Source organism: Salvia splendens, chromosome 20, assembly GCF_004379255.2.
Source record: "Salvia splendens isolate huo1 chromosome 20, SspV2, whole genome shotgun sequence".
Taxonomy (NCBI): domain Eukaryota; kingdom Viridiplantae; phylum Streptophyta; class Magnoliopsida; order Lamiales; family Lamiaceae; genus Salvia; species Salvia splendens.
Window position 1 is genome coordinate 21,415,278 of NC_056051.1, and position 12,396 is coordinate 21,427,673.

A 12,396-nucleotide genomic window follows, 5' to 3' on the forward strand; every position below is an offset into this window, starting at 1 on the left:
GGTCTAGATTTTTTTAACACTTCTTAGCTCCTCTGCAGTTTCATATTCCCTTCTTACTAAAACAATTGAGTGTAGTATTTTATTTGGATAGTATAGTGAATCATTTTGTATGTGTTCTTTTTGTTTGTTAATGTATGTGTTCTTTTTGTTTGTTTCGTGGAATTTGGTGAAACGTAGAATAATACTCTCCTACGCCCTATTTATTTTTATTTTTATTTTGTAGGAATCACATAACATAAATTAAATCGTTGGCGCCTGGCGGCAGTGAATCGTCATTTTAGACCATTATTCTTTCACGGAAGCTTCTTAGTTCTTTCTATTGCTATATTAGAATTTAGATGCATAACATTTTAGATTGTACTAATTTGTAAATCATAAGTTGGAGGAAGGGAAATTGTGTGATTAAGATAATTGATAAAATAGAGTTTAGTGGTTCAGTTGCATTAAAATTTGTGTTAATTAGTTTTTAATTTGGGTTTCATGGACATTGATCACATTTCAAAGTCACTTTCAAAATGCCCAATTTTTATAGAGTTATATTGAATCATTGTACTATACAAGTTTCACATAATCCAGTAACCTAGTGACATATAATTGACTATACGATATACACTGATTTAACTATTACCAAATTTCCTAAAATAATACTCCATATATGTGCTTAAATTAGCAAAATGCTTGCTTGGTTCAAACAACTATGCTAATTGCTAAACGACAACATTACTTCCATTTGTGTATAGAGAAGATTATCATTAAACCATGAGTGCTTAATTTGGAAGGATCATAATGCATTAGACTTTTTTAGTTTGTTACAGTGATATAATACTAATCTACCAGATTTTGCCTACATATATTCATCTAATTATTGATTTAATTCATTGAATATTTGTACCGCCTATCAACATTGAATTAATAATTGGTTAATGGGCTTCCATAGTGATACCTGTATAACTTTATTACTGATGAGTTTAATGTAAGCTAATGATACGAACCTCTATTAGTTTAGATATTATAGGGATTTAGCATATCTTTTTCTATATCTTTGTTTTCTTGTTCATTAAGTCAGTAGCATTATAAATAGGATAGACTGTTATCTTTTTTATTCATTCAATCAATTAATGAAATATTTTCTCTCCCAAATATAACGTGTGTTTTCCAATCCTAATTTTGGATTCCCTCCGCCGATCCTAATTGGACGCCGGAGTATTCTATCAATCGCCGAGTTATCTGCCCGACGGGAGCGACTCCCGCGCACAGAAACTCTGCAATCGTCCGCCGAGCCTATTGGCCGCCGGAAATTTATCTCCACCGCCGAGCGAAACTCGCCGCCGGTGCTTGTTAAGGGAAACGTCCTTAACAACTGGTGCTTTCATTGAGAGCTCAGCATCCTCCGTCTGCGTTCATCCATATCCCCAAATAAATCACCACCATTTCTACCACAACCACGATTCAGTCCGTCGACATGTCATACGACTACGCCAGCTATTGCCATCGTAAATACAATTTCCCTCAACTCGTGCAGCCGTTTCACCCTTGCCACACCCGACAGCCCACTTGCTGGGACCCACCATGGACCCGTCGGACCACTGCATATCAACATTCTTCATCCTATGAGCTAGATATGTACTCGCCATCACCGCCCAAGCGCCGACCTACCTGTTGGGACCCACCGGCGCAACAGCAGGACCGCGGCTACCCGACCGTTGACCGGCCCCGACGCTCGGAGACGTGCTGGGACCGACCTCGCCCTTGGGAGGAGGTGAGAGCGCGAGTCCAGCCCGCCTCCCACCAGCCCCGCTACTCCACCGAAAAGCCAATGCGAGACCTGTACAGTCAGACCGCACGTGTGACCAGTCAAACTCCGGAGCAGCCACGCCTGCCTCTAATACGGGTCTCCCAGGCGGAGAAGTCAGAACGGTCCAGGTTGGGTCTCTGCTGGCACTGTCCCGAGAAATGGGTGATGAGACATGTGTGTAAACAACGCATTCTCTGTTATGCGGATGATGGGGATGAGTTTGAGGAGAACATTCAAGATGAGAATTTAGCCGAAGAGAAAACTGATAATACTCCCACGATAGTATTCGGTGATGATGTTCCCAATGACATTACCGACGCTCCTCTTGATGTTCCAAACAACGAGTCCCCTGGAGAGTTCCTCAAGAACAAAGGGATTGTCAAGAACGACAATGAGCCACCGCAAGTGCTCGTTGGGGTATCTGATGAGAAGATTGGTGAAAATGAGGAGACATTGCTAGAAGATAAAGAGGAGGATGGTTCTATTGGTGAAGTGGAGAAGATAATCGCCTCACTCAATGTTGTTCAAGTGTCATCCCAAAATGTTGTTGGAAATTGTTTGGGCAAGAAAGGAGATGGTACTTACACCGATTTGCCCGTAATTGCTTGTGTCTATGTGGATTTGAATGTCGGTGACGTTCCAAGTATGAATCATCGATCAACATCGCTCGACAAAGATGCAAGGTTGATCCCTCCGAGTAATGACATGCCATGCTTGGGCATTCTGGGAGGCGTGGACAAGCTTTTCGATTTGGCAAGGAATTTTTCCGCCAAAGTTGGGTCTCCTTTGTTGATTTTTTATGGAAGTGAAGAAGGGAGACGTTCAACTGTTCGGTGTGTGTTTGATCCAGGAGGAGTTGCCTCGCCGAAGCTTCTGCTTTCAACTCTCCTTTTTGCTTCGTGGTTCCCACCTTGAGGACAAGGTGGATTTTAACTGTGGGGGAGTTGATACGAACCTCTATTAGTTTAGATATTATAGGGATTTAGCATATCTTTTTCTATATCTTTGTTTTCTTGTTCATTAAGTCAGTAGCATTATAAATAGGATAGACTGTTATCTTTTTTATTCATTCAATCAATTAATGAAATATTTTCTCTCCCAAATATAACGTGTGTTTTCCAATCCTAATTTTGGATTCCCTCCGCCGATCCTAATTGGACGCCGGAGTATTCTATCAATCGCCGAGTTATCTGCCCGACGGGAGCGACTCCCGCGCACAGAAACTCTGCAATCGTCCGCCGAGCCTATTGGCCGCCGGAAATTTATCTCCACCGCCGAGCGAAACTCGCCGCCGGTGCTTGTTAAGGGAAACGTCCTTAACAGCTAACATCTCATTTAGTGATCACATTTTAAATACTTTGATATATTATATAGGTGTATTATTCCACATAAACTTTTGATGTCTTTGACTATCACAACAAGATTTAATTAGCAAAAGGATATATTATATAGGTGTATTATTCCACATAAACTTTTGATGTCTTTGACTATCACAACAAGATTTAATTAGCAAAAGCAAAACCATACACTCAATCTTGTCTGGGGCATATTGTGAGCGTCAATTAATTAACTAGGTAATCTTTTTTTATTAAAACTCTAATAAAACATGGATCAAAGTAACTTTGGTTTTTAATTACAAAATTGAACTTGAGTATGATTTCCTATCTCTGTCCCCAAAACAGTACTGAATCATTTGCTGGGAGACTCTGATTTAAATATTTTATTATAAAATTAATATATTGTAGAAGATTAAATAATTTTTAAATTCATATAGAGTTTAACTTATAAGAGGCTTTTGTTTTCTCGGCCGCCATGTGGAAATCAATATATAGTGAGTCAGTCAACAGTCAACAGTCAACACTGAGTGATTTACTTGGAAAAAAGGCTTATGGAATTGCAACATATTCCAATTATGACAAATTACTAATCAAACCCTTCTTAATGAAGAGTTGCATACTTGCATTTTGCAAATTAGCACTACTAAAAGAGTTTAGGCTAATTTTTATTTAAATAATACTAGAATATGATAAACATGATTTGTTTTGATGGCATGATTACTACTCATGAAAATTATATAAATATAATATGTTGCAAGGATATAATGTTTGATGCATTGTAGTAGAAGTTTGTAAGAAATAAAATTAGTAGCAAAACTAGAGATAAAACGAATTTACAAAATGAAAATTCAAAGCCATCATTAAGACCTTTCAAGTTAGAAATAGCACAATTCACATACATTTAAACGAATGGCAAATTAAATATGGCACTTACATTCCATATACATTGACAAATGAACTTTATAAAAGTATGAGCGAGTCTAGTGACAAAATAGATATTGTCAATATCAAAGATTTTAAATTCGAGTTCATCTTGATATATCCATATATTTTTTTATTTACTTACTCATAAAAAGGGTAAACTTTTACAAATTTAATAATAAAAATATAAAATATAAAGAAGTTATATTCCAATCTACTAACGACAGATAGAAACAAAGTACAAAGTAGTCTCATTGTTCTAAAGGGTAAATACAACAATGTCTTGATTTCCAGCTCCATTTTCTATCATAGCCTATTTTTCTTTTGTCAAGTCAATATTTTTGATTTTGCCACACTTGCAATATCAATTTCATTTTCAGCCACAACTTATTTCACAAATTTTCATATTTTTTCCCTTTTAATGTTGAATTTTAAACACAAATAGTAACACGGTATTAAAATTGAAATATGATTTAAAAGTCATTAAAATAATAATATTTTTATTTGATTAAAATTCCTACATTAAACATCAGTTGTAACGCGCCCTATAGATAGAAGAAGAATGAAGGTATTTCGAAATAGAACAATGTATTTTAAAAAAATGATTCTTTGTGGTTGAAAACAGACTGCAATATAGTCGGAAAATCAGCCACAAATCAAGGCGGAACGCAATCTGGCCGCCCCCTCCATCCGATGTCGTACAATAAGTCTTCGATTCGCAGCCTTATCGTAAATGACCTAGTAACATGTCACGACCGCACTTGCTAGGGGTGTTACAAACGAGGCGATCGTGACCTAGGGTCAAACATTTAAGTATAGCATTTAAGGATAACAGTTCATAAGAAAGGCTCAATTAGCTTAAAAGAATAATATATATAAGAGTGTATGATACACATAGTGCAAACTCGACTTTAGCTCCAAACAAATGGGAAAAGCTCGAATAAAATCAGAGTGTCTTTTCAACAATCAGCAACTCGAGATAAAATTATCTCAACAACACTTGGCGGAAGCATTCGAGAGTAGAATACTATTATGTATGAAGACATAATATATTCAGAAAGTTTTATTTACAATCTTCTTCACTTTCATGCTCAACACCCACCGCGCTCGTCACCGCTCAACCTGCACATAGAGAAAACATATGCAGGGCTGAGTACTTAGTGTACTCAGTGGACACGTGCCGAAAATATATTTATAAAAACAGATTTTGTCAAGCCACTCTTTGAGTGAACTCGGGATTTTAGGAAAAGTCCGAGAACACTAAACATTTTTCTTTTCCTCGATCTATTTTCTTAGAACATATGCCGTATCTGACAAACCCGATTTTCACTATCTCTTGTTCATTCATCAGTCCATTCATCATTCATCATTCCTTTCATCATTCATCATATCTTAACATTCAAGTGCCGGGGAAGTGGTTACCTCCCACGGTCTCCCATCAATCCATCCCATTCATCGTTGCAGTCAGATAGGCATAGTTCCAAAACAAAATATGGCTTGACATAATCTTTTCAACTTTATTTTCCTCAAAACGTTTTTGAAACATAAATCATTTTTTCTCCGTCAAGATCGAGCATCATCTCATATCACATCAACAAGTCGAGCAAATCACAAATCACTCGATAAATCAACACATATATCACAACATAACATGCGCAACAACACTTTCACTTTGATCACATATAACATGATGCTCAAACCGATATATGAAAGTTCTTGGAAACACTTTAGTTCGAAAGCCCACGTAAAAACTTCTCGTAAAAACTGTACGGTAACTAGAAAGCCCACCTCGTTCGTTTAAAGCCTTCACGCCGTGCTCCTCTCTTTCTCTCGGCTACGCTCACGCCGCCACCGCTGCTGTATGCGCGGCGGCTCGCCGTCGCGGTCCGCCCCAGCCACCGTCGCCGAGGATCTCCCCCAGCCGCCGACGCCGTTCCCGACAGGTAGGTGGTCGGAAATTCGTTCTTCCATCCCCTCTCTTCTTTCTCTCGGATTTCTCTCGATTTCGAAATCAAAGAAATGAAATGAAGGGAGGTTGTATATATAGAAAATTTTTTCATAAAAGACAAAATTTCACGTCTTTTTATTTTGATGCGACGCGTAATTAATGCAGCGTTGAAAAACGTGCCTGATGTGACGCAATTCTTATCCAATTGGAAAACGTGCCTGATGTGACGCGATTCTTATCCAACTTTTCGTCTCGATTTGTTGTCGAAAGTGTATTTGATACGTGGTTTATTCTTTCGTGTAGGTAACGATTTAACGGGTCGTTACATAACAGTACTAGAAAACTAGCAAAAAGATTACCAAAGATCTTCCATAATGACACATAGAACTAGTTTATCAACAATTTCATCTTCTTTACAAATGAATGAAAGAAATTTAATTTTTTTTTCACAAACCTGAGAACTCACATCTATAATCTATCTAATTTTGTAATTAAAAGAACTATAGAACTTTCACAAGTAGCTAACAAACATATATTGAACTACTAACAATAAGAAATTTAATATTAGCAGGAATAATAGTGTAATTTAGCATAATGAGATGTCGAAATTCAATTTCCAAAATACAAAAAACAATTTGGACCGAAAATATATTTTCATAACAGCAGATACCAGTGGGCCCATTACCTTCACAACCTCCGACGTTATATATTTCGAATTCACACAACATTCGCTGCTGCTCGACATCCATTCCTCTTCTCTCTTGAAACGACAAGACTAAAAACGGCGAGAGAGATACAAGAGGTAGGCATTTTTCTTCTTCTACCCGCTTTCTTTGCCAACCCGCCCTCCTTCTTCAACACCGCCGCCTGCAAAAAAGATTGCATTTTTATCTTTAACTCGACTATTTAGCTGCCTACATGCTTTCTTTTTCTCGAATCAGATCAGCCCATTGTGTGCAATTCCATGGTTATGACATATGTTGTAATTTTAAGAATGTGTGGTGCATTTTAATTTAATTGGTTATGTAGTTAGTAGCGTTATTTTGTCTTTGATGGACATTGGATGGTTTATAGTGCTTTATAGGAGGGAGTGAGATCCATTATTTTAGCAACTCCGTTTTCTGTTCTTGATTTGGATATGGACCATCCACGTTATTATACAGAAGCGCACACCGCGTATATAAGCTACAATCTTGTGATAAATTTGATGTCAAGCGGGAAAAAGGTATTCCGGTTCGAATCTAACCCGGCCCTTGAACTTTTCTTGATTATGGAAAATGCAGTTTTGATGATCTGTTCAATCAGGGAAAAATGGATTTTTTATATGTATGATTCATCTCATTAATGTTGTTTCAAATGGGAATGCTAAAGATTGGTTTTTGAGATCATATTTGCACCCTAATGTAGTTTTCTGTTTTTTTTTTAAAATCTTGAATTGTTTAGGTTCTGATTAATTTATAAGAAACCCAATTATTCATGCATTGGTGTTGCATTCGTGCATTTGTTTGATTTATTATATACCTTGGTGTTTTTCTTGATTATAGGAAACACCATGGATGGCCTCAAGACTCCCTTCAAGGGAGTCGAGAAGGATCTCAAAGGCCGGTTAGCATGCTACAAGAAGGACTGGCTCGACTCATGTGGTTCGGGTGCAAGGTCTGTATTTCTTTTTGCCTTGCAATTGAGTGATGGAGATTGGAGAGTATGTAGTATGATGTTCTGTTTCAGCAAAGCTTTAAAATTTGATCTTTATTTCCATTCACAATTGCAGTATTCTTGCTCCAACCGCCTATATTTTCTTTGCTTCTGCTCTCCCCGTGATTGCCTTTGGAGAGCAGCTAAGTAGAGAAACAGGTCAGTTTTTAATTTTGAGGAGACTAGATGTATCTTTTTGAACAAGAATTTATTATGAAATGAAAGTTGAGCCCCATAGATAAGCATGTCCCACTTATTGAAGTAGTTGTTGGCTAATAAGCTTCTTTACACTAATACTAAGCTTCAACTTCTGATAAGTTCTGCTTTTGTATCAGATGGAAGGTTGAGCACCCCTGAAACTCTTGCTTCTACGGCTATATGTGGAGTCATTCACTCCATTTTTGGTGGACAGCCCCTATTGATCTTAGGGGTTGCGGAACCAACCATCATTATGTACTCCTACCTGTATAGTTTTGCTAAGAAAACCGTGGGAACGGAGTTGTATCTAGCCTGGGCTGGCTGGTACATAAATGGCCTTAATATTTTCTTGTTGTCCAATCTTTTGCTTTCCAGATAGCACGTTGAGTAACCTTTTTCCATTTGATTTTTTTGTCAGGGTTTGTGCCTGGACTTCTTTGATGCTGTTTCTTCTTGCTATATTTAATGCTTGCACCGTCATCAAGCGATTTACACGAGTAGCAGGGGAACTTTTCGGCATGTTAATCACTGTTCTTTTCCTTCAAGAGGCCATCAAGGTAAACATATACTTGCTCCCTAACCTTCTAGCATCTACTAGCTGGCCCGCTAGAAAATTTGTGATCGTAACTTGTAATCTTGCTTGAATAATTACAGGGTGTGGTAAGTGAATTCAGCATTCCAAAGGGTGAAAATGCCTCCGAAGAGAAATTCCAATTCCAGTGGCTTTACACTAATGGATTACTCTCTATCATTTTTTCTTTCGGCCTCCTTATCACTGCCCTCAAGAGCACGCAAGCTAGGTCCTGGCGTTATGGTTCAGGTACAGGGAATTTTCATTGGAATGCTAACTTGAATCATGTCGTAGCATTACCTACATTGTATTGATTCATATCCTCTGGTCTATTTGGACAGGCATATTTAGGAGTCTTATTGCAGACTACGGAGTTCCCTTCGCGGTTATAGTATGGACTGCGATATCTTATAGCATACCGAGCAAGATCCCTTCAGGAGTCCCAAGGCGGCTTTTCTGCCCCGATCCTTGGGATTCTGAGTCGCTGTATCACTGGACCGTGCTGAAGGTATTTAGCTAGTAAATAAGCTGTTTATAGCTGTATATTGCTTCCATTTAATGAAACATTAAATGGAATTTTAGGACATGGGGAGGGTACCAGCAATGTACATTTTTGCTGCGATAATACCAGCCTTGATGATCGCGGGTCTATACTTTTTCGATCACAGTGTAGCTTCACAGTTGGCACAGCAAAAGGAATTCAATCTGAAAAAGCCCTCTGCTTACCATTATGATATAATGTTGCTGGGAGTGATGGTATGTAATTACAATCGCTATCGTTGGCTGATTATTTATGTTATCTTCTCTGCTGAGAGCTGTACCTTTTTGTTGTTTTAGACTTTGATCTGTGGATTACTCGGACTACCTCCTTCAAATGGCGTTCTTCCGCAGTCCCCTATGCATACTCGGAGTCTTGCAGTCCTCAAGAAGCAGGTAGGAGTTGCGAATGTGCAGAAATTCTCTCATCATACGAATGAATAAACTGTTTAATAATCGAGTGCTGATGATCTGCAGTTGTTACGGAAGAAAATGGTGAAATCTGCGAAGGAGGGCATGAAATTGCAAGCGAGCAACTCGGAGATATATGGGCGAATGCACGCTGTGTTTGTTGAAATGGAGGGTGGCGTACGTGCTCATTGCTGTCTCGTTCCATCTCTACATCTGTTGTTTAGTTTAAAGGTCTAATTTCGTGTTTTGCTGCAGCACGCTTCGGACAAAGACCTAGCAAGCTTGAAGGAAGCCGTCATGAGCCATGATGATACAGACTCAGATAACGCGTTCGACCCTGAAAAGTGCATCGATCTCTACTTGCCTGTTAGAGTAAACGAGCAGAGGGTCAGCAACTTGTTGCAATCCATACTTGTGGGAGTCGCTATATGTGCTACGCCCGTGCTCAGGTTGATACCTACCTCGGTCTTGTGGGGATACTTCGCCTACATGGCCATTGACAGTCTCCCCGGTAACCAGTTCTGGGAGAGGATTCTGCTTCTGTTCGTTCCACCAGGCCGTCGCTTCAAGTAAGCCTCGTATATTATTACACTCTATAAATCAGAGACCACCATGGTTCTTTTTAACTTACTCGTGACTATTCATTCATCGGGCAGAGTCATCGAAGATTTCCATGCCTCGTACGTGGAGGGGGTGCCATTCAAGTACATCTTCATGTTTACGATCTTTCAGCTCGCCTACCTCCTACTGTGCTTCGGAATCACATGGATACCGATTGCTGGGATACTGTTTCCGTTGCCTTTCTTTCTCCTGATAAGCATACGAGAGCACGTTCTCCCCAAGATGTTCCCGCCTCACTATCTTCGCGAGCTAGATGCAGCTGAATACGAAGAAATCATTGGGCGCTCGTTCAGGAACAAGAGCCTATCCATCAAGGTAGTTCTTTTTATTATCCTATCCTCGCAATGGCTCTCAAAACACGTCGAAAACTGAGGCTGACTTCATGTGGAAAAGCAGGACAGGGAGATACCTGACATTGACGATGATGAAAGCTCCCCTGATGTATCATCTGCTGAGATATTGGACGAGATAACAACGCGCAGAGGTGAACTAAAGCACCGGTCAGTGAGCTTCAACAGCAGGCAGCAGCTTCAGGTTCGTTCTATTTCTGCAACGGCTTTGAGTTGATTAGGCGGAAACTATCCTTAGCGAGTTGTGTTTATGCAGGCTGTGCCTGAAGGTTCAGGCGGGGCATAGACACGCGATCAACAATGCTGCGTTTACAAGAGCGAGCTAAGCGAGGAGGGATTGGGAGAAAGGATGAGGGAAAATGGCATTATAGGAAGAAGTGATGGATTCTTCTTTTCTCAGCAGAAATCATGAGGTGCAAAGGCCCTTCATTTTTTCTGGCATTTGGAAAACAAAGGCTGATTAAGGAGGCATTGGAAGAGGAAGCTACTATATATGATGGTGTTTCACCTCATACCTGCTATTGAATTTCTAATATTTGTGTTAGGAATCCAAGAGTGGAATGAATTCAAATTCTTTCTTAATTTTACGCCAAATTGCCAAATAGTATTTAATCACAAAGTTTGGTCCAATTCTAGTCGGTCACGTATTTTTCAAAAAACAGAACAATAAATTATAAAGTTTGATCCAATTCTAGTCGTTTCCACGCTTTTCAAAAAACTACTCCCTCCGTCCCGGACTACTTGCACTTATTTCCTTTCTGGGCGTCCCAAGTTATTTGCACTCTTTCAATTTTTAGTAAAAATTATCATCTACAGCCGCAATTGTTGACTTTGCTATACACCCATTCCTTAATTTCCGTGCCAAAAAGGAAATGTGCGAGTAGTCCGAGACGGAGGGAGTACTATAAATCACCAAGTTTGAAAAATTCGTAATCCGTCCATATTTAAGTAACAACGTATACTTGAGCGTTGAGTAACAAAGAATATAACTACGCACGAGTCATAGCTCAAAAAGATCCCTCGATGCAAAATGTATAACACAATGATATAGTACTTATAAATTTCGCTTATGTAAGAATCAAATAGAAATACAACAACTAGCACCAGAGTGGTAGAATAGTACCCTGCCACGATACAGAGCACTCGTTTTGGAAAAATGATAATAAATAATTAAAATAAAGAAAATGTAAAATAAGAGAAAGATTAATATAGAGAAGACTATTAACTATATTATTCTCTTTTTACTTTACTTTCTCTGCACTTTAACTATTTATTATAATTTTTTCAAAATAAGTGCTCAAAATGAAACGTCTCGCCTCTACTACAGAGGGACGGAGGGAGTACAATTTTTAGTAAGAAAATATTTTTTTTTTGCTTAAATATACAAATATTAAGTTAAAATTCCAATTTATTTTCGAAGTGTTGCAAAATAATTAGTATGAGATTTATTTTAAATCAATTAATGTTTATAAAAATATTTGTAATGTAAAATCTTAAAAAAGTTGAATTATGTACATTTATCAGTATCCCAAACAAAATTGATAAAGTAAGAAAGAAATTATAATAGTATAGTACATGGTACACAAATTTATACTGTGTCTTGGGCACCTAAGTTGATCTGAGCTCTAGTTCGATTAAACACTCATTTGTTGTAGCGACTTCTGTTCTGGGTGGTTGATATAAAAAATGCAATCTTTCATCAGTCGCAGTTATGACAATTGAGCTTGACTGATTATATATAAAAATCTCAGAAACTTATTAAAATAATAATAGTAATGAATGTAGGCTTTTAATGTGTGAGTTTTTATTTGAAATGGAGATAATGTCAAGTGCAATTGTTTTAGCTAGCTTATGTTGATGTAGATTGTGCCATTAATGGATAGTGTGCCAAACATCATAAATCTTGTCCTTCCCATCTTTGGTAGTGATTCTTGTGGTGGTGTCCTTCAACTCATGCTAACCTCTTCTACTTGTCTGAGTGTCGGTGTCGTGCTCCACATTTGTTGCTACAT

At 38.4% G+C, this 12,396-nt stretch overlaps 1 protein-coding gene across 1 annotated transcript; it reads left to right on the plus strand.

Moving 5' to 3' along the window:
* Nucleotides 1–6,727: 6,727 nt before the first annotated feature.
* On the plus strand, nucleotides 6,728–11,003 carry LOC121782599 (boron transporter 4-like). The gene is made up of 14 exons (XM_042180514.1): nucleotides 6,728–6,803; nucleotides 7,546–7,657; nucleotides 7,773–7,855; nucleotides 8,032–8,218; nucleotides 8,313–8,451; nucleotides 8,549–8,714; nucleotides 8,807–8,973; nucleotides 9,048–9,221; nucleotides 9,303–9,398; nucleotides 9,480–9,590; nucleotides 9,669–9,982; nucleotides 10,070–10,349; nucleotides 10,431–10,568; nucleotides 10,641–11,003. Exons 2-14 carry the CDS (start codon nucleotides 7,554–7,556, stop codon nucleotides 10,668–10,670), a joined length of 1,989 nt encoding a protein of 662 aa, XP_042036448.1. The 5' UTR covers nucleotides 6,728–6,803; nucleotides 7,546–7,553; the 3' UTR covers nucleotides 10,671–11,003.
* The last annotated feature ends 1,393 nt before the right edge of the window (nucleotides 11,004–12,396 follow it).

Bases quoted from the DNA above. Each gene is read 5' to 3' on its own strand.
- LOC121782599 (XM_042180514.1), top strand. From the start codon at position 7,554: ATGGATGGCCTCAAGACTCCCTTCAAGGGAGTCGAGAAGGATCTCAAA. The intron at 8,974-9,047 runs GTATTTAGCTAG...ATGGAATTTTAG, and splicing joins ATCACTGGACCGTGCTGAAG to GACATGGGGAGGGTACCAGC. The intron at 9,983-10,069 runs GTAAGCCTCGTA...TTCATCGGGCAG, and splicing joins CCACCAGGCCGTCGCTTCAA to AGTCATCGAAGATTTCCATG.